A 22,470-nucleotide genomic window follows, 5' to 3' on the forward strand; every position below is an offset into this window, starting at 1 on the left:
TTCTCTACCTTAGAAAGAGTTAAGAAGTTAAAGCCTGTCATATAGTTTGGGTCTAGCATGTTCCTGTCCCCATTTGGTGGTGCTCAATGGAAATTTTAGGAGCCAGGGCGTATTTGGAGGGAGTAAGTTCTTGCAGGCATGCCCTTGAAAAGGTTTAATGGCACCGTCCTGGCTCTTACCTTTTGTTCTGTCTGGTTCCTGGCCACCATGAGGTGAATAATTTTCTCTTCCGAGTCTTCTACCATGGTATTTCTGCCTTTCCATAGGCCTAAAGCAATGGAGTCATTTAATCACAAACTGCAGTCTCTGAAACAATGAGCCAAAGTAAATCTTTGCTTAAAATTTTTTCTCAAATATTTTGTCACAGCGATGGAAATCTGACATGGGGTCTTTCCTGATCTTTCCCTCCAACTTTAGGGGGAAGTTTTATTATTTAGTACCTCATTTCCTTGATCATTAATCTCCAGTAGTATGCTGTGTCAGGGTTATGCCTTTACATAACATATATTCTTCCCATTTGCTTTTATTCTTTCCACTTGTGGAGTTTTGTCTCCTCCATGAAGCCTTCCTTGTTTATCCTTGAAAGTAAATGACTTCCCTGTGAACTACAAGTATCTTATGCCCTTTTATTTTTCTTTCACAGTGCTGGGATGGAACTCAGGTCCCATCTGCAGCCCTTCTTCATGGTTTGTTACTGCACTTATATAATTATTTGAGTTTGTCTTTCTTACAGGTAAGAATTTCAGATCAGATCTTATTCATTTTGCCAGTTTAAATAAATAGGTGCTGAGAAAATATTTTTTTGAATGAATACATCTCATTTGTGTACTAGGTTCTTACGTTTCCTTTACTGCAGTAAATACCTGAGACAAATTGTAAAGAGCAAAGGTTTCTTTTAGTTCACAGTTTTGAAAGTTTTGGCCCATGATCAGATAAACCCATTGTTTTTGGGCCTCTTGCTGGGGACAGGTTGATGCAGCACATCATGGTGAGAACATGTGGAGTAGCAAAACCATTCATCTCATGGCTAGTACACCCCCTCCATCACCCCTCCCTCCCCCAAAAAGGAGAGGAAGAGACCAGGGTATCATACATAATTTTTAGGGGCATGTCTCAAATTTCATAAAACATTCCTACCTTTTAAAGTTTCTACCATCTCCTAGTAGCACAGAGGTAGCAAACAAGGCTTCAACACATGGGCCTTTGGAGGTTACATTTGAGATCAAAATTTTAACACATCTTAGTTCACAATCAGGTCCTCAAATGGAACTGAAGAGAGAATTATAACTCAGAAAGGACAGCCTGAACTAAAAGCACTGTTTAATTTGTAAGCTCTTCTAAACTGTTATGCCTACTGAGTATGTCAGTATTGATTTTCAATTATAGATGACCCACTGTTTGTAAATAGTCCTAGAAGTCATTGGCTAAGGGAGTTGACCATCACTTCAGAAAAACAGAGACCATTCAGTCATTGCTTCATTGTCTCATGTTATAGCTCATCTGTAGGGAAATGTGTACTTGCAGCTTGTACATAAGACACGGAAGTGTTTTATAATTACTAAGTATAATTTTCAAACCTAGGATATTATTCTTTTAATTACCATTATACCATGGACTCTCTCTAGTCATGTGTCTGTCAGAGCTTTCCCAGATTTATTCTTTTCTTTTGCAAAGGCTTTAATGCAGAGTTATGTACCTTAAAGTTCTTATGCAGATGTAACAGAAATGTGCTATATTTTAACTTTTCATATATTCAATTTTGATTATGGTTATTTGTAGTGATATGAATAAATCAGACTCAAACATTAGTTGACTTGTTCTTCTGCTGTATGCCTAGTAGGCCATTTCCTGTGAATTGGTAATTGAATTAATTTATTTTCAGATAGGTAGGTGAATTGTTGGCTTTGTTTTTCAGTTTTCTGGGTCTGTCTTATTTATATAATGATATAACGATACAGTAACAAAAAATACTTGGAAATCGTATTTTTTTATGTGAAGAAATAAGGTTCAGTTGGATCATCTTGGGGCTATTTTCTTATCTGTAAAATGGAAATGTTACTTCAGAGGTTTGTGTTAAATATTAAACGAATCAAATTAGTAATAGTTGAAAGTAATTCACAGTGATTATTTCTGCTTTCCTCTTCATGTTTCTTTGTGTTTAAATATTTTTAAGGTATCACAATGATTTAAAATGTCTTTTTCACCTGACTTCACAGGGGTTCAGTAAGTCGTATTTCTTTTGATTTTAATGTATATGATTAAAATTTATTTGCCATATAAAATACTTTCAGTACAGTTTTGACCAAGTGTTCTCAATAAACAAAGCTATGTAAAAGACAAAATCTGAGTCATTACATATAAATGAAAAAGACATAAATATACAATTCAAAAAGAACGTTAAAATAGCCAATAAATATTTGAAAAAGATGTCCACTTGCATTAGTAATAAAAGAAATACATATAAAAGCAGTAATGAATTATCTTAAGTTTTTCCTCTTCTCTTTTAAAGTTAGTCTTTCAGGACTGCAGATGTAGCTTAGTAGTAGAGTACCTACCATGTGCAAGGCTCTGCATTCAGTCTCTAGCACACAAATAATGAAATAAAAGTAGTCTTTAATTATATTAACAATGTCTGGACATACTACCTTGTTAATAAGAAAAATTGAGGATTTAGCTCAGCAGCACAGTACTTGCCTGGCAGGCATGAGGTCCTAAATTTGACCCCTAGTACCAAAAAAGGAAGGGAGGGAGGGAGGGAAAATTGTAACTATTACAAGACTGACGTTCCCACTAAATGTGTCCCAATCTTAGGTGCTTATTTTGGAGTAAACATTCTTAATCCATGTTTACTGTTCCTTACAAACTTTTTTGTCATTTATTGACTAGATGGGACTGTCATCAAAGGAAATATGTAGTACTATAGTTTAAGCATTTGTCATGCTAGATTGTTTTAGCATAACCCTGTTTTAAAGAGTTTTACCTTACATTACTACATAGAGATTTTCCTCATTCCTTTTGATTGCTGTAGAACATCCCATTAGTAACTATTCTGCAGCTGTTATTCAGTTCACAATTATTTATCTTTGATTTTTTAGTGTTACAGTCTTTTTATAGTCTTTGGAAGAAAAGTTAAGCTGCATGTGAGTGGAATGGAATTGCTGGAAGGAGAGATGTTTCAGAGAGAGCAGTCTGGATAGTTGGGCCACATTAAGAAGACGACATTAGACCAAAGACTTGAAGGGAATTTTACATGCATACACTAGGAAAAGACCATTCTAGGCAGAGAGACCAGAGTCCAAAGACCCTAATTAGGATTGTGCTTAAGTGTGTTCAGGTTACAGCATGGTTGAGAGAAAGTAAGCCAAAATAAGGTGAAAGTGGGGAGTTAAGAGCTAGTTTATATAGGAATTTATTCAACTTATAACTACATATAGTTTATAACTACACAGTTTATACAGTTAAACAGTTTAGCACTACATATAGTTTATACAACTTAGTGATATCCCCCTCCCCCAAAATGGGATATGATGCAAATTTTTAAGTTGAAAAGTGATATGATCTGACTTTACATTTTAAAGGGATCTCTTGGCAACTGGAACTTCCAGTGGATAGGGCATTGGTGGCAGAGAGACCAATTAGGAAGCTGTTTTGGTTGTCAAGCTGGAAAAAGGTGTCTCTGACAAAGATGTAAGCAATGGGGATCATGTGAAGGTTCTTAGATCTTGGATAAATTTTGAAAGAGTCACAGTTAATAATAGAGGATGAAAGAGCCAGGGATTTAGCTCAGTGGTTCCACTGCCTGCCTTGCAAGCACAAGGACCCAAGTTCGATTCCCAGTCCCCACCCCACCCCCCAAAAAAACAGGATGAAACAGACAAGAATCAGTTCAGGTCAGGCCAGGCATGGAGCCTCATACTGATAATCCCAGCTCTCAGGAGGCTGAGGCAGGCAAATCACTGGGAGTTCAAGGCCAGGCTGAACTACATAAGGAGACCTTGTTTCAAAAACAAAATGTAAAATAACAGTTAGCATGATTCCATAGACTTTATCTTAAGCAGTTGATCAGATGAAGTTTTATACTTGTCCTAAGAAATATAAATTCTGAAAGATCAAATTTATCAATATTTTTCTTTGTCTTTTGTTGGGAGGTCTTATTCAGGAAGACCCTTGATCTGCTACATTTTATTTTATCTATCTAGATACTGGGGTTGAACCTCCAAGTTAACATTGAGCCATGTACTCAGACCCATTTTTTTTCCTTTTATTGAGTTTATTGGTACAATCTAGGTATGCAATACAATTACATTCATCATTGGGATTCTGTATCTTTACATAATAGATCTTGATTCTCGTTTTTTCCCCTTGTCCCTGCCCTCCCTTCACCCCCTCCTCCCCTCCTCATTTGCAAACACTTTATTTCCATTTTTTCAGTTTCTCATATTTTTTTCCTCTCCCTTATTACCTTTCCCCCACCCTTCCCACTTTCCCTACACCTTTAGCCCTTTACTTCCTATTTCACATTATTAATTATCTCATTAGGATCCTGTGTACTATTATAGTTTTTCATACCAAAGAAACTATTCAGTATTTCAGTTAAAGAAATCTCCGTATGAACATTAAAAATAGGGAATCCTAAATTAAAACTAAAAAGGAAAGTAAAAGAGAAAAGGCAATGAATGGTCCCTGCATATTTAAATTGCTTCTCGCTCTTATAATCTTATTTTACTCTTTTCTTCATCATTTACAGAATACTTTATTAGTTTCTGTAATCAAACCCATGTAGATATGACCTTACATATTTAGTACGATGTGTTGCTCCTGTACACATGGAAACAAAATAAAAAATAAAAATAAAAATAAATTAACATTTCTAGACCAATATGGTTGTCCATTTCTGTACAATGACAAGTCAACACAGTAAATTGGGATGACTTTTTCCAAAGTTGGCAGCACCGTTAAAGTTTCCCAAAATTCAATTTAATATATGTGTGTGTGTGTGTGTGTGTGTGTGTATATATATTTATATAAAAAGACTAATAATAGTATGTTATGCATCGATAGCAGCAACAGCTTTTCCAGGTTCTGCAGTCATCTGAACAAAATTATAGACATTCAGCACATTCCATTAAAAAAAAAAAAAGAAAAGAATAATATCCAGACAACAGCAAAGTTCTGTTGCTGTTGTGGTACCTGGCACCATTTTTTCTATTAGCCTCTTAATCATCATCTGGAAAGAGAACATTCTAGAGTAATATCATTAAATGTAGCTCTGATAAAGCACGGTCCCTACTATGTATCATAAAGCAGGTACAAGATATTTTACATTCATAGAGGTATGATACAGTACCGTCCTACATCAATAATACTAGAATCAGTTTTGGTTTGAAATTTACTTTGTCTGCAAATAAGATTGCTACCCCTGTTTTTTTCTGGGCTCCTGTCACATGGAGAATTGTTTTCTATCTTTTCACTTTCAGTCTATGGGCTTCTTTTTGCACTAGGTGTGTTTCTTGTATACAACATATTGTTGGATTTTGCTTCTTATTCCATTTTGCCAGTCTATTTCTCTTGATTGGTGAGTTGAGGCCATTGACATTGCTGGTTATAACTGATATGTACTGACTTATTATTGACATGTTATTGGCCTTTTGTTGACTCTCTTTACTTTTTCACCTTCTCCTTTTAGTTTCTTGCCTTGCCTACTTGATTTGCTCTGTTGGGCCTCATGGTGTTGTTGCCTCGTCTTTTTCTAGGATCTTGTTTAGAATTGCTTGTAGTGCTGGTTCGGTATTCATGTAGTTTCTCAAGTGTTCTTTGTCGTAGAAGTGTTTTATTTCCCCATCCATTTTGAAAGAGAGTTTTGCTGGATACATCAGTCTAGGTTGGAGGTTGTTCTCTTTTAGTATTTGAAATATCTCATTCCAGACTCTCCTTGCCTCAAGGGTTTGTATTGAAAAGTCTGCTGTGATTCTGATGGGCTTTCCTTTGTATGGGATTTGTTTCTTTTCTCTTACTGCTTGTAGTATTTTGTTCTTCTGTTGGGTTTCTGGCATCTTGATTATTATATGTCTAGGTGTAGATTTTTTTTTATTGTAGCTAGTTAGGGTTCTATATGCCTCAGTTATCTGAATGTCAAATTCTTCCCCTCTGTTTGGGAAGTTTTCTGTCATTAATTCTGTGAACAGCTTTTTAAAGTCCTTTGTATTTTCTCCTGCTACTTCATGTATTCCTATCAGTCTTATGTTATTCTTCTTTGCATCATCTAGGAGTTGTTGGATTGATTTCTCATGATCTCTTATACTATTTTTAAGAGGCTTCTCTTTTTATGGTCACTGACTGCAATCTTATCTTCTATATCTGAGAGTCTATCTTCACATTCTTTTATTCTGTTGCGTACACTTTCAATGGAGTGTTTAATCTCCTGGATATCTGTTTGAATCTGTTTTATGGATTCCATTCTTTCCTATGTTGGGCGTTTATTTTTTCCATTTCTTTCTTATGTTGGGCCTTCATGGCTTCTATCGTGGTCCTGAGCTCATCTATTTTTTTGTCAGTTTCTGCTCTAGAGTCTCGAATCACGACTTCCATTTTGCTCACTATCTCTATGGTTATCTGGGAAATTATTTCTGTTTTGAATTTTTCTAGAGCCTGATTGATCTGTTTTGTTACTTCCTGTGCTTTGAGTTCAGGGTGTTGGTTCACTATCGGCCTTTTCATCCTCATTTGCTCTACTGTTTGCCATTGGTGAACTGGAAGTCTGTCCTTGTGTCTTGCTTACGTGTTTTCTCATTTTAATTTTTGTTGTCGGACTGTCCTTGGTTTAATCTCTGGATTATCACCCAAATCTTCCTGATATAGTTGCACCCTAGCTTCTGTGTCTCTAACGACCCACAGACATTCTCATCTTCATAACATCAGAGAAAACAGCTCATCAAATCAACGGCAATGCTTTACCCCAACTGATACAATCAGCAACACATTAAGATCAAGCACAACTTGGACACTGACCACCTGTGGTAGTCACTAGTCTATCACCCTTAAATCATTTGAATTAAATTGAAATCAAGAAGCAGTCCAGAACATGTCTGCAGTGAACAAACTTTTCAATATAGTATATTTACCATTTAATGGCTCAGACAGAGCGAGGATGCAAGACCCCTGATCTCAGTTAGCTGATTGCTGAACCCCATGACGCTGACTGACCTCGGTCTGCAAGGCCCAGATTGAGTTCCCCAACCTTCTGAATGGTTGAACTCCACAACGTTCTATTACAAGTTTCCCATGCCCTTTCTTTAAAGATGTTCAAAGTTGGTAACTCAGAAAAATACCCTTGATGACCACCTCTGCCTCTGCAGAGTGGGTCCAAAGACTGGCACAGTCAGGAGGTCTGAGAGTGCGGGGGGGGGTATGGGGGTTCAGGGGCACCCACGCGGCTACCTTCCCGACACTTGAGCGATGGCGTCTGGGTCGGGAGCAGGCGTGGTTCTCCTTCCCGCGGTGGATCGGAGCCCAGGCTTCCTCCTGGCGCTTCCTCAGACCCATTTTTAAGACTGGATCTCATTAAGTTCTCCAGGCTGGATGCAAAATTGTTGTGGTCTTGCCTCAGCCTCACGGAGTGCTGAGTTTACAGGCATGTGCCACCACACCCAGCTTACATTTAATTTAAAAAAATATGTCTGCTATTTACATTTGTGAGTAGTATGAGAATGATATCTAAACCTTTTCATTTTCCCTCTGCATACTTAGAAAATCACTAGCCTCAAGCCAAAATACTCTTCTTTTTCTTCTGACTTGAGGTATCATTTTTATCATAGTATATATACACACAGGCACATACACATACATACACACACGCGCACACACACACACACACACACACACACACACATATTCTGTCTTAAACCATATATCCAGTCCATTACTCTATTCCAAAACCATTAGCATACTGTTTTAATTGTTGTAGATTTTATAACATATCTTTATTCTACTGTTCTGCTTTTTCAAAATTGTCTTGGCTGATCTTTTGTATGTTGAATGAGCTAAAGTTCCATGGGAAGATCTTTAATTTTTCATTTCATAAAATAATTTTAGAAAAATAAATGCGTTTACAATAGTGATTCTGTCTATGAACATGTGTTTCTTTTTGTTCTGGTCATTGTATCCTAACCACTTTTTTCCTTTCAAGATTTCTCACAGTTCCAGTTGATTTTCTCAGGTACTCATTGTTATAGTTGTGAATTATTTGTGTTAGGGATGTAGAAGGAAACTTAGTGTGTTGATCTTATATTTGATCATCTAGCTGAATTGAATTTGATTTTGTAGAGTTTTCTAAATGAATAATTGTGTATTTTTATAAATCATGACAGTTTTGTTACTTTAAATCCTTCTTATGTAGGCCTGTTATTTCTTTATCCTACTAAACTGACTTAGTTCTTCAGGAAAAACAAACTATAAGAGATAAGAGCAAGTATCTTCTGTTAGAATCAACAGTGAGATAGGAGGTTTTTCCTTGCAGTCCTAGAGATTGAACCCAGGGCATCACATATGCTTAACAATGTTTTGCCACCGAGCTGCTTCCCCAGCTGTATCCATTTTTAACCTTTTAAATGTTTTCAATTCTTGTTTAATTTGTCTTGTGCATGAGATGTAACAGTATTTTTACATACTTCTAGTAGAAATGTAAATGTATGCAGCTCTTTATAGATGACTCCTATAATTTCACAAACTATAAAGTCTGATAAATGTTTTGTAATCTTTGACCCTAGTAATCTCACTTCTAGTAGTCCTGTCATATTCTGCTGGCCTTGTTTCTTAAGAAAATTTCTATGTTTGGATTTTAGGTCCAACTTTTTTTAAGAAACATTAATTTAAAAAATACTGTGTATTTCCAGTGTGCCAGGACAGTTGATACTCAAAGGACAACTTACACGAAACCACACAGATATCTTTGGTTCTCTAAAATTCTTTTGGAAATAATTTGCTATAATACTACTATGGGAAGAGATGGTATCTGTTTAGCAAAATCAGGAATATTTACAGTCTCACTCAATTAACCCTTGAAGTATTTTAAGGAGTGTGATATACTGAAAATCAAATCATAATACTTCATTGCTTTGGGTATAGATCCCTGTCCTCAAATACTAGAAAACTACGCTAGTCTATATGGAATGTGTCATTTTCTTTCACTTATTAGACCTGCTTTATCTTCTCACTTAGCTTATGATTCTAAATGACCATTCATTTGATGCTAAAGGAAATGTGCAAGAAACATGGAGGGTGTTTTTCAAATACCCATTCTAGATCTTGTTGAGTGTCTTGAAAACTAGTATGTTGCTGCTGGCCAATTGCCATATTTAAAAAAAGAAAACAGAAGGGGAAAAAAGTAATAAGACATTGTTTGATTTCTCCAGATACCCTTGAATGCTTTTCCCCTGGCAGTGTAGAAGAGAGGAAAAGAAGAGCTGACCTAGGTTCTGTCATAATGTGTAGCTACAATACTACCCAATTTGCAATTACTTTAATTTTTTAATTGTTAAAAATTACAGTTATAGCCGGGGATTTAGCTCAGTGGTTTGGTGGCCTGCCTTGCAAGTGCAAAGACCCGAGTTCAATCCCCGGTACCAAAAAAAATTACAGTTATAAATCATTAATTGTACAAGTTAATTGGATTCACTCTGATGTTTCCATACATGTATGCATCATGCATTGAATGTGTCCATCCATTCTTCCTCCTTTCCCCTAAGTTCCTCTTTCCCTTCACCCTTTGTAGTCCCTAAAAGTCTAAATTTCTTTCTGTTCTCCTTCCCTCTCCCCTTTACCCATCTCTAGTGGCCACTATTGCATTCTGTAGTACTTCTACAAGGTTGACTTACTGATTTCCTTAAATGAGTGAGGACATACTGCCTTCTGTGCCTGACTTGTTTCACTAAGTATAATATTCTCTAGTTCCCTCCATGTTTCTGCAAATGACAGGATTCCATTCTCTTTATGGCTGAGTAGTATTCCATTGTGTAAATACACCATATTTTTTAATTCATTCCTCTCTTGAAGGGCATAAGTTACTTTCCTTTCAGGTAGTCTAGGAATGATAGCTAGAAATAGCTGTAAATATAGTTTATTTCTATAATGAGTTAGCCTTTCACACTGTCATCAGCACTGTGGCACAATAGCACAACTTTTTTTAACATTTTCATGTGACAAATTGAATATATAGCCATACCAGTAATCTAGCTGTTTTTTCCTGTACAACATAAACTTTTTCCTATGACTTTTAAAATCATACTCCTAATTTTCCTGACTAACCTACAACTACTGATGGTCTTGTTAGTGCAGATTTCATTCTTTAGTATCCAATTCTCATTTTTAAAGTTACACTTTAGAAGAAATCCTTATATATTTGTAACATTAACACAATAACAAAATCTCTTTACTGCATGAGCTAATACTTGTTCATGAGTAATAAATCTAGGTAATACATTTTTAGGAATGGAAAATGAAGGGAGGCATAATTAGTTCTTCAAGACCAGTAATTTAATGTCCAGTTGAACAAAGATGCATTTTAAATAAACATTTAGGGCTGGGGATGTAGCTCAGTGGTTCTGCCACCTGCCTCACAAGCGCAAGATCCCAAATTTGATCCCTGGTACCCCAAAATAAATAAATAAATAAATAAAATATATTTATCACATGCTCATTGTTAAGATAAAATTATGCATATGATGTTATAGCACAATAAAGAGGAGATATATGTCCCAGACTTAGGAACTTCGGAAAGATTCCCCCAAATTGATGATATATGAGCTGAATCCTGTAAGGTGAATAGTCTTTTGACTGAGGAAGATGAAGATTTGGGGGGGGCGGAATAGTTGGATTCCACCAATATTATTCAAAGTCCTAGGGTCACTCAAGCATGGAACATAAGACAAAATAGAGATTGCTGTACATGGTGGTGAGAGTGGAAGAGGAATGCCAAGAAACGAAGCCCTAAAAATAGTGAAGAGCTAAATTTCAAAGACCTTTGAATGTATGGAGGCGTCACTGACTTTTTGGGGAACCAAGTCTATACTATGGATGTGATATAAAGTTAAGGGCATCTCTTAATGTATAAGTAATATTTATTGGATAAAGAAAAGGGACAAATTTAAGATTTTGTTGACAAGAAAGACTCAGTGGGGACCACTGATAAATGTAAGTAATATATAACTGGTGATAAAGAAGTAAATTTTGAACTTTGCTAGACCTGGCTTCAAATCTCAGCTCTTATGCATCTATTTTGCAATTTTTAGTGTTTTATATACTCTCTTAGTACCACCTTTTGTTCATCTTAAAATTGGGACCATAAAACTCTGCTTATAAGAATATAAGGAGTAAATTAAATCATATATTAAATACATTAAAAAATGGTAAACATTTTTGACCATTAAAGTAGTCAAGTAGTAACAAATGGTGGCAAGGCTGCATGGAAAAAAGAACTCTTTACATTTTTGGTGAGAATGTAAACTAGTATAACCATTACGGAAATCAGTGTGGAGATTCTTCAAAAAACTAAAATTAGAAATTCCATTCAACCCAGTTGTTCCCCTCCTAGTATCATCACTAAAGAGTTAAAGACATCATGTCACAGTGATACATGTACACCCATGTTTGTAGCAGCACAATTCATAAATAGCTAAATCTTGTAAACAGCCTGTATGTGTAGCAGCAGATGGTTAAAGAAAATGTGGTGTTTGTATACAGTGGCATACTACTGTGCTATAAAGAAGGATAAACAATTACTTGAGCAGTGAGAAAGAACTAGATTAAGAAAATGGGTAGTCTGTCTGATTCCTGATTCATAGTTTGTTTGCCTCTGAGAAGTCTCAGTGGAAATCTTCCCTTGTAGATAATATATGTACTCCTGAGAGATATTTGAGCAGAGAAGGTACAGATTTGGGGGACATTAGCTTAAACATAGCAGTAAACATGAAAGTGTATGATAGTTCAGATACTCTGAAGAACATAGGAATTTTAGAGGGGAGAAGCATGGCAAAGATGTTGAAGCCATAGGGATCAGAAGAAAAGGGACAAACCCTAGTGGCAAGTAGTTACTACTGAAACACAAGAACATCTCAGGAAGAAAATGGAATTAACAGCTCTCGAGAATTGGAATAAGAGCAAGTTGAAGGTGTCTTTGGGTTTACCAAGAAAGAAATTATTTACTTCTTCTTGATATTTAACAGTGGTGAGATGGACACCTAATTTCATTAATTTAAGAAGAGAATGAAAGATGAGAATTAAAGGAAACCAGGGTGGATAAGTCTTTTAAGAATGTAATACAAATTTAGATTTAAACGCTGATTTTAAAAGAAGAAAAAGAGCAGGAAAGAACTATCAGAGAAGGGGTTTCTGGAAAGGCAGGAATATAGCCCAGAGAGTCTCAGTTTCGAGAATGGAGTAATCAATAATATCAAATGCAGTAGAGTAATGCTGCAGTGCTGATTGAGAAAACATACATTGGATTTGGCCATTAAGAGCAAGTCTTGTGAACCAGAAGCTGGTTCCTGTAAGTAGAGCACTTTGTTATTGAGAATGGATGTGCTATGATCAGAACAGTACTTTTTAAAATTTTTTCTCTCAAGAGCTTTTTGTTTGTTTTTGTTGTTTTCTTCTGGAATGGTTTATTTGGGCTAATAAATGCACTGAGTAACAAGCACCTAAGTCAGAGTAATGACTTTGGTAATAGATGGTAAGATAAATTCTAGATCTTTTTTTGCCTAGCACCTTTTAATTCAACAGTTGCTAGATACAGTGTATAAAGAAAGTAGCCTGAAAGATGGCATTTTAAGGTTTTGAGTGTGGGTAAGGAGAGTAGGAGTAAGGTTTACTGAAGTGGGCATTTAGAAGGAAGACTGAAAGATGAATGATCTTTTTTTAAGAAATGTAAAATGTTTGTTACTTATTAATCTTGTCTTACTGAATGGCTGCTATGTATTAGGTACATTCTGTCTAGAGCTGTGTGTTAATTCCACATGCTGTTGATATAACAGTGAACATACAGGCAAAGTCCCTATTTTCATGGCATTTAACATTCAGAGTGGACTGAAGTTGGGGGAAAATATTGTGAAAGAAGAAAGTAATTTAAAGCAAAAGTAGGTGACGGTACAGAAGTGGACTGCAGGAAACCACTTTTAGATGGTATAATCAGGAATGGCATTTCTGAAAAGGAAAGATTTGAACAGAGAGTAGAATATTATCAAAAAGCCAACTATGCAAAGATCAGGGTGCAAAGAAATCCATACTCAGATTGGAGAGTATGTGCTAATGCCCTAAGAAGGAAATGACTATTTATCTAGGGATAGAAGAGTATCAGGAGCAGAATGAGCAAACGAGAGCCTAATACAAGATGAGGTCCAAGACACGAGTAAAATTAATGGAGTCTTGTAGCTCTTGGTATGGATTTGGTGGTATGTTGGTACTAGTGGAAATGAAAAAAAGGTAGTAAGTTGAACCTTACCTGTCTGCAACACATCTGGGTGAAGAGCTGAGCATGATCAGGCTAAGGTATATGTATATACTCAAATATAATTTGCTTCTATTATTTATTGAAATAACTTGTCAAGTTGTTTAGACATTGAACAAGTGCTCATAGTATGGAGGCTTGAGTTTGTTAAGAAATAGCAAAGGATCTGAGGAACCGGGAGTCCTTTGCACTTCTTTAATATAATGAAGGTTTTCTTAAATACCACTGCAAACTGAAAGGAGTGACCAACTGTTGTATGAATAATAGCTGGAAAAAATATGGCCAAAAATATAATTTCAGGAGATGTATAAAATACTTGCTATATCTAAGTACCTGCATCTCCACAGGTACAGTACCATGCTGTAAAGACTGTAGTCTCCTTCACACGGGCCTCCCCATTTTCAAGACTGTGTTGTTGTTTGCAGTAAACAGGGAGTGTATGTGTCATTGTACTGTACTTTTAGGTGCACACGTATTAGTTTGCCATGATCTTCTTTAAGGAGTTGTTTACAGAATATTTAAAATGTTCATGGTTTCAAAGATACATAGAGGCATAGTAGTGATAGATTGTTATTTATTATGTTGCTTTATAGTTTTTTAAACCTTTACCCACAGCTAATCAATTTGATCTTCAGAAAAAATTCTTTAAAATAGGTAACATGACAGGAATTTTAGGGAGGTCAGTGATATTTTAGAGGTGAGGAAACTGAGGACCTTTAATGAACAATCATGAATTCACAATTTCTGACTTCATTTATGTTGCCTTAACATTTCATGCTGACTCAAAGGTAAGTGAAATTGTAAACTTGAGAAGAAAAACTAAAATACATACTCTTACTAAAACAATAAGCAATATAAATGTGTGTGTGTGTGTATATATATTACACACACACACACACACACACACACACACATATTATGCCCCCCTCGCTATTTTTGTAGAATTGACCCTCAATATCTGCAGGTTCCACATCCTAGGCCAGTGATGTCAAACCTTTTAGAGCTTTTTAGTGGTAGCAAGTAGCCGGCAGAGGCATGCGTGCTATAGGTTCACCACCACTGTCCAAAGATTTAACTAATGGCAGGTGAAAATATTCAGAGACAGAAATACAGCTGTGCTGAACACACACAAACTTTTTTCCCTAAACAATACATACAACTACTTATGTAGCATCATGTTAGACATTGAAAGTAGTCTAGAGGTGATTTAAAGTATGTGGGAGAATGTGCTTAGGTTATATGTAAATACTACATTTTGTACAAGGGACTTGAGCATCTGTAGATTTGGGTATTGAAGGCCCTGGAACCCCAATCCTTTGGGATACTGAAGGATGCCTGTATTTTAGTTATGGTTGCTCCCAAAGAATTGAGAGTCCTGTGGGCACAGAAAGTAATTCAGGTAACTTTGGCTAGGAGAGTCAGACATTTTGTTTAAAAGAGTGAGTGCTATTTTCTTACTTGATAATTTTTTGTTCTTGGTTAATCTATATGTTTAAAGTACTGCAAGTGCAGTTTTAAAAGAAACCCTTTTTCTAACTCTAAGGAACCACATGTACTTTTCTTCTAGCATATTTTATTCTTTATCGCCACAAAACTCAGAGGAGAGCAATGATAACAGTAGCTAATGTGTAATGAACAGTTGTGTGCCATCACCTGTGGGAAGGGATTTGTAAGTATTTACATCAAGTCTGACATGGGAGCATTTCTTCACAAATTAATTTTTAGTCCATTTACATATTTGGCATTCCCATACCCAATAGGGGAATGTAGAATTGTGTGGAAAAAATACTGTAAGTCATGCCAGTTATAGTCCAAGATGAAGTAAGATGTGTAAGTAGATACTTTTGCTTATAGCATTACTTAACATGTTTTTCCCTAAATGAAGCTGAATCTGAGACATGAAGTCTTAGCTATAAATCATGAGTGACTAAAGTAATACCATGAATGTCTTTTTTTATTTTGGTGACAATGTGTAACAGCCATTAATGGTTTTGTATTTTTAAAAAACCAGTTAACACTGTGCACACTTTTTAAAAATGACTCATTAATAAATAGATGTTTGCTTAATTTAAGCAATTTAGAAATGAGAACCATCCATAAAACTTATCCTTTGTTTAGTTATTTTTCACTCCTATAATTTTCATGGTGTGAATGAATTATATGTTGTTTACTGCAGAACTGGTAGTAGTGCTTTGTATTTATATAGCATTTTTCTTCTGAGGATCTCAGAGTGCTTTTTAGTGTCTTATGGATCCTCATAATACTTCAGTGAGGTATGAGGTTGACAAGTACTTTTAACTTTTATTTTCCAGATGGAGAAAGAAATTAAGTTACAAAGAGGGTCAGCTGATTTATGTATGGTCCCTTCAACTAGAGAAAGAGGCCACCAGCTGGGCACAAGTGGCTCACCATGGTAATCCTAGTTACTTTGGAGGCTTAGGCAGGAGGATTGTGAGTTTGAGGCTAGCGTACTTAGCAAGACCCTGTCTCAAAATATAATTTTTAAAAAGGATTGGGGATTTTTAAAAAGGATTCAGTGCTAGAATGTTTACCTGGCATGTATAAAGCTAGGTTCAATCCTTAGTACCATTTTTTAAAAAAGAAGCACCTTATTCTAAAGTAAGAATATTTTAGGAAGGTTGATGTAATACAAGTCATTAAATTAATCCTTTTGTTGCTTTACATTACACAGATTATTAGAACAAATGTAATAGCTTTAAAATGTCCACATGGAATTTTTTAAATTCTTTCTTTGGAAAGAGAAAATGTTATAATACTCTTTCCTGGTTTTCTTCCTTTTTAGGTCAGCAGCAAGGGCAAGATGGAGTGAAAGTCCAGCAAGCTACTATAGCTCCTGTAACTGTGGCAGTTGGAGGAATTGCTAATGCGACAATAGGTGCTGTTAGTCCTGACCAACTCACACAAGTGCATTTGCAGCAAGGCCAGCAGACTTCTGATCAAGAGGTACAACCTGGCAAGAGGCTTCGAAGAGTTGCCTGTTCCTGTCCTAATTGTAGGGAAGGAGAAGGAAGGTAAATGATCTATTTTCTTCTCTTGCCCTCTGGAAGGCATAAAATAGTAGGTAAAATGAAGTCATTGATAACGAACTTCATAACCGTTGGAGCCTAGATTCTATTTAAAATATATTATGAAGGGAATTAAGTCTGGCTGTTCAAGGAGTGGAATTTGAGAGATGGTTTGCTTTTGTAACTCATATACTTTTTAATGAATTTCTTCTTTCATTTAACTTTGTAAAAGAATTTAAACTTCTTGTTATAAAACTGGCTTACACATATTAATCCATTTAAAGTGTACAATTCTGTGATTCTTAATATATTCGCAGAGTTGTGTAGTCATCAGCAAGTTAATTTGAGAACATTTTAGTCATCCTCAAAAGAAATCTTGTATCCTGTAGCCATCAGTTTTCACCAGCTCCCCAACCCTCGCAGCCCTAGACAACCGCTAAAATAACTTCGGTCTTTGTAGATTTGCCTGTGTAGGTTTGCCTGTTCTGGACATTTCATATAATGGAGTCAAGGATTTTGTGGCCTTTTATGATTGATTTCTTTCGTGTAGCATTATATTGTCAAGGTTCAGTCATACAGCTTGATGAATACTTAATATCTTTTTATGGATGCATAATATTTCATTTTGCAGACGTGTACCATTTTGTTTAACTTTCTTCTTTTTTACTCCAGAGGAATTTTGGGATTTTTTTCTTCCTTTTGCTCTTGTTGCCTAATTGCTATATGTAGAACCTTCCATATATTTTCAATAGACATGGCAAAGTGACAAGAGTCCTTTATTTTTCCTTGAGAAAAGCATGTAGTTCCTCACCATTGAGTACTGTTGGCAGTGTTAGTTCTGGGACTCTTATTAATCAAATTGAGAAAGCTCCCTTTGCTTCCTGTTTTGCTTGGTATATTATGAGAGATGCTTGACTGTATCAGATGTTTTCCTGCATTTGTTATGATGATCCAGCGATTTTTATTTTTGTTCTACCAATATATGTTATGTTAATTGGTTATCACCTTTCATTTTTGCATTTCTAGGATAATTCTTTTGGTCATGATGTAGAATTCAGTTTATATATTGCCAGGTTCAGTTTGCCAGTATTTTATTGAAAATGTTTGCATCTGTACTCATGGGATACATTAGCCTATAGTTTTCTTTTCCTTTCTTGTGAAATCTTTTATCTAGTTTAGATCAGGATAATACTCTCAAGCCAGAGGTTGTAGAAATGGCACCTTTCTCTCTGGGTGACCATGTTTTAAGAGCTGTGTGCTTGATGACAGGGCCGTCAATAACCTCAGGTCTTCTCAGATTGTTTCCCCCAGTTTATAAGCTCCTCTTTATGAACCAAGAATGAGGTGAGTCAAGGGCAATCCAAACCATAGCATTTCACGGTGCCATATCCAAGATAGAGGATGTGTCCCAGATTTGAGGGCTATGTAGAAGGAACATTCATGTGGAACAAAGGGATTAGCTGAGATTAGCATGCGAAATGCTGTGTTCACACCTCCTGGAGAGATAGCCCTCTAGCTGGGAGGTGGGAGAAGAAGCCCCGTTTTTCTGTGCCCTCTGTAATGTTTCTATGGCATAGTGATGAGAAGAAGTGAGTCTTGATACAAATGCCACAGACTCTTACCGTTTTTCCCCAGTTCTGTTAGATTCTCTTTAATAAATGTGTTTATTGGCTGTTATTTGCTCCTACAACCATTTGGGAGACTTTTGTTTGTTTTACTATTTACACCAGCTTTGCTAGAAAGCAGGTCCGTGAAACTTCTCACACTGTCTTGATGGAAATGAAGCTTTTTACTTTACACCTTTAGCTAGACTTAACCATCTTCTGATAATTTAAACAAGGATGTTAAAGTGTCTTGAAAAGCTTAAGAGTTTGCTTTTTTTCTTTTTTCTTTTTTAAGCCAATGGAAGAGCCTACTAGGGAAGGAACTTAAATTGCCTCATAGACAAACAATGAAACTAACACATTTTCATAGAAGTTTTTTTAAACACAGATGTTTTATGTTTTCTTTAATTGAAAATTTTTTACTGTAACTGCAGTTATGGCACTAGGAGCAAACAAATCTATTCAAAAAAGCATATTTAATTACCTTGGTTTCCCTTTTTTTCATAATTATAAGCTTAGTCTGGGGAATGTAATTATTGTTTTTTTTTTGTTTTTTTTTTAGAGGTAGTAATGAACCAGGAAAAAAGAAACAGCATATCTGTCACATTGAAGGATGTGGAAAAGTTTATGGCAAAACATCTCACCTTCGAGCACATCTCCGCTGGCATACTGGAGAAAGACCTTTTATATGCAACTGGATGTTTTGTGGCAAGAGATTCACAAGGAGTGATGAGCTTCAGAGACATAGAAGAACCCATACAGGTTAGTAGGTTTATTTTAGGACTTGTACTTTTTAACTCATACTTTTATTATTCACATGAAAATTCTCTTGATAGTTTAGCAGTGAAATTAGAAATATACAATTTAAGGAGACAGATTTACTTTAGCAATTACACAGATGTTGAAGATTAAATTTTTTATATTTCTGAGGTACATTTTACTTTCCATAAGCTTTATCAGCATCTTTACTTGACCTGGAATTTGTCCCATTTGCTTACCTTTGTATACTTAGCAAAGTGTTAAATAGATAAAAAAATAGAATTATGATTTTATTGGTAACCTTCATTAGTCTTCTATAATGACTACCCACTTAATTCTCAGAATTGAGTTGTTAAATTTGTATTTTGTTATTTTTTAGAAAACAAATCATTTATAAAGTCAATATTAAATGTAACAACTGCTGTGAATTTAAAGTGTCTTGAGTTTTTAGTACATTTTTAATACCCTTACACATATGACTCGTGGGTCTATATAAAAATAATATCTTGTTTTGGTTATGAAATATTACATAAATAATACATTGCAGAATAATTTTGCTATTTTAATAGCAAATAATTAAATATTACATAATAAGTATCAATGTTTAATAAATATTGCATAAAAGATATGTTACAGAATCATAATTTTACTATGTTTTGAGATAGTAAGATAGTCCAAATACATGTATTTCTTTTAACAGTGGTAACAGTATTCTGTTGCATGACTCTACCACACTGTATTAATCCATTTCCTAATTGCAGTGTCACAAATTTGGAGTCTGTGAATATACGGTGAACACATATGAGAAATGAAATTATTGGATCATAGACATTGTATATATTCGGTTATGCTACCTAATAGCTAAATAGTCTCTAAAATGGCTGTTATAGTTTATTTCAACAGCAGTGATTAGCACTTTCTACTTTATTGTATGCTTCTTAGTGTTAGGCCTCAAAAGTTTTTATCTAAAATTTGTTTTAAAAGTTAGTATTTTTCTTCATTATCAGCGAAATTAAACATCTTTGCATGTATATATTGGTCATGTACAATATATATTTCTTTTTCTGGTCATTGTTCTGTTCTTTTTAATTATCTTTTTTCTTATTCATATGGGTATATTGCTGTTTCTTCCTGTTTGCTAGCCCTTTATCTTTTATCATACAGGGATTTATATATTTACTTAGTAATCTTTCATTCTTTGCTTATTTATGAAATACTACTCTATTTCAAAAATTTTTTTGTTCTTAAACATTTAAAAAATTTCCTTCTAAGTTTTCTTTTTATAAGTTTGGTCTTAACAGCCTGGATTTTTCTGTTGTTTTATTTTGACAATGAAGTGAATTGGGACTGTAATTATATTTTTCTTCCATATGGATAGCCATTTCTTAACCAACTCATTCTTTCTCTACTAATGTGTAGTAACATTTCTCTCCAAATTCTTTGAGGCTTTTTACCCAACTGTCAGTTCCTATTCTAATACCATACTGTAATATTTTGATTACCACAGGTTTATATTAAGTTATGACATCGGGTAGGGCAGCTTTCATTTTTGTTAACATTCTATTTAGAATAAGCCTAGGACATACTCAATATTTAACTACTGAATACATTATATAACTAAGCTGTTGAATTAGATTTTGATTTGTACTGAGATACATGTAGAACAAAGTAGAAAATAGAACTGGCATTTTTTGATCAGCTATCATATATTAGATTCTCACAGCAGTACCATAAGATAGAAATTAGCTCCTTTAATAGAAAATAGACTCAGAAAAGAAAAAAAAAAGTTGTCAGATCTATTAAAAATGCTAAATACAAATTATCTAATTGATATGTACATAACACAAATGAACATTAGTACATTGATTGTCTCTGTAAAAGTTGCTATTACACTAAAGCTATGAATTTTAATTTTAAAAGATGAAAGCCTTTCTGTATGGTATTGCATGGAGTTTCTAATGCTACCTTAATTTTTGGCATGGTCAAATATGATGTGATTAAAAATTAATTCCATGACAATGTTGTAGCTATTCTAGAAAAGTACTCTGCTCTTTGTGTCCATAGGAGAGTACATTTTTCAACCTGGATTAGCAGTGGGACAAGTTCTGGAAGTCAACAAAAACTGCTGCTTTGTTTGATTTGGGTCACATTATGATTGCATCATTTCATCTGAGAAATGATGAGTTTATAAAGTTCCTCTGTATCATACAGCCACACTCATATAGATAGGCAAAGTGAATTTACTCAAAGATTTATATGACCATATGCTTCAAAAAAAAATTGTAATAGTTTTTTATGCAGTCCATACCATATCACCTAATAGCTTGATAATTCACTCACATGTACTTAAATTTATAAATACTGTTTGCAGAGATTTTAACATTTTTGAAACTGAACTAAATTTTTTAATGTTTATTAAATTTGTTGAAAATGGCATAAAAAAACTTGAAGTAAGTATTCATTAGCATTGGGTATATTAAGTTGAAAGTCTTGGCCATTCATGACAAGAACTATTTTTTCTCACTGTCCTAATCATTACTGTCAATGACTTAGTATGAATAAATGAGTTAGTTCTAGTCTCTGCTAAAAAACAGTGATGATCTTTTGGGAAAAAAAAATTTTTAGGTTTTCAAAATGATGCATGTAGCATTTAGAAATAAAGTCTTACAGAGGAGCTTACAATGTAAAAGATGCTCTTTGTTCCACCCCTTTTGGTTCCCAGAAGAAATCATTGTTAACCTTTTGAACTGTTTATTTTCGTTTTTCCTGTGATGATTGCCATATATCTAAATAATAAACTAATCTGTTATTCCTCCTTGATAGATCAGTATTTGCCACTATGACTTTTTGCATCAAGAGTTAAACATTTACCTTACCTTCGAAGACACTGATTGTTTTGTAAAATTGTTTTCAGACCAAACATTATTTCTTGATTCATTACTTAATAGTAATTAAATAATGGTAAAGTTTTATTTTTACCTGTCACATAAAAGTTTGCTTTCTCTTTGTCTTAAAGTTAAAATGCTTATTCTCTTCGATAAGCACTAATCTGTTTTCATAGCTTAGTTATTAAAATTGAAAATTAGTAAATAATTACACATGACCATGTAGGTATGTTATTACATTTCCCGACTTACATAGTTTTTAGTTTTTTCTTGGAAGTTTCTAATTTATTTGTTTTTCCTTGTATCATCTGGCTTTATCATCTCCTTTAGTTATTTCAAATTTTCAAGAGTAGTGCAAACTCCCTTTAATTTCTCCTTATTCCAGAGCCTTCCGTGTTTGTTTGACCGTGGACTGATTCTTACAACTGTAATCTTTTAGCTTTTCTTGCTTATTTTTATCTTTTTCACTTTACTCCCTTGACTGCTTGAAAACACTTTGAAATACTTCCTAAGGGGGGAAAATGGGAAAATACATTTATCTGAAAACTTAATTTTTTCACTTAATTTGTTTGGCTCATTGTAGATTGCAGATAATTTTAACTACATTGCTTTTTTGTCTTCCTGCATCTATTTTACCAGTGATGAGTGATTGATCTTTTTTTTTTTTTTTTTTTTTGGGGACCTTTTTTTTTTCCCCT

General features: G+C 34.7%; 1 protein-coding gene across 2 annotated transcripts in view; it reads left to right on the forward strand.

The window, feature by feature from the left end:
• Sp4 (Sp4 transcription factor) overlaps positions 1-22,470 on the forward strand; it is a 61,247-nt gene that overhangs the window by 29,819 nt on the left and 8,958 nt on the right. For both annotated transcript variants that reach the window (XM_010641098.1, XM_010641099.2), the window contains exons 4-5: positions 16,302-16,530; positions 18,691-18,890. In XM_010641098.1, the coding sequence (XP_010639400.1) occupies positions 16,302-16,530; positions 18,691-18,890 (429 nt within the window). The remainder of the gene's footprint in view (positions 1-16,301; positions 16,531-18,690; positions 18,891-22,470) is intronic.

Source organism: Fukomys damarensis, unplaced genomic scaffold (assembly GCF_012274545.1).
Source record: "Fukomys damarensis isolate Sample0158 unplaced genomic scaffold, DMR_v1.0_HiC HiC_scaffold_4, whole genome shotgun sequence".
Classification (NCBI taxonomy): Eukaryota; Metazoa; Chordata; class Mammalia; order Rodentia; family Bathyergidae; genus Fukomys; species Fukomys damarensis.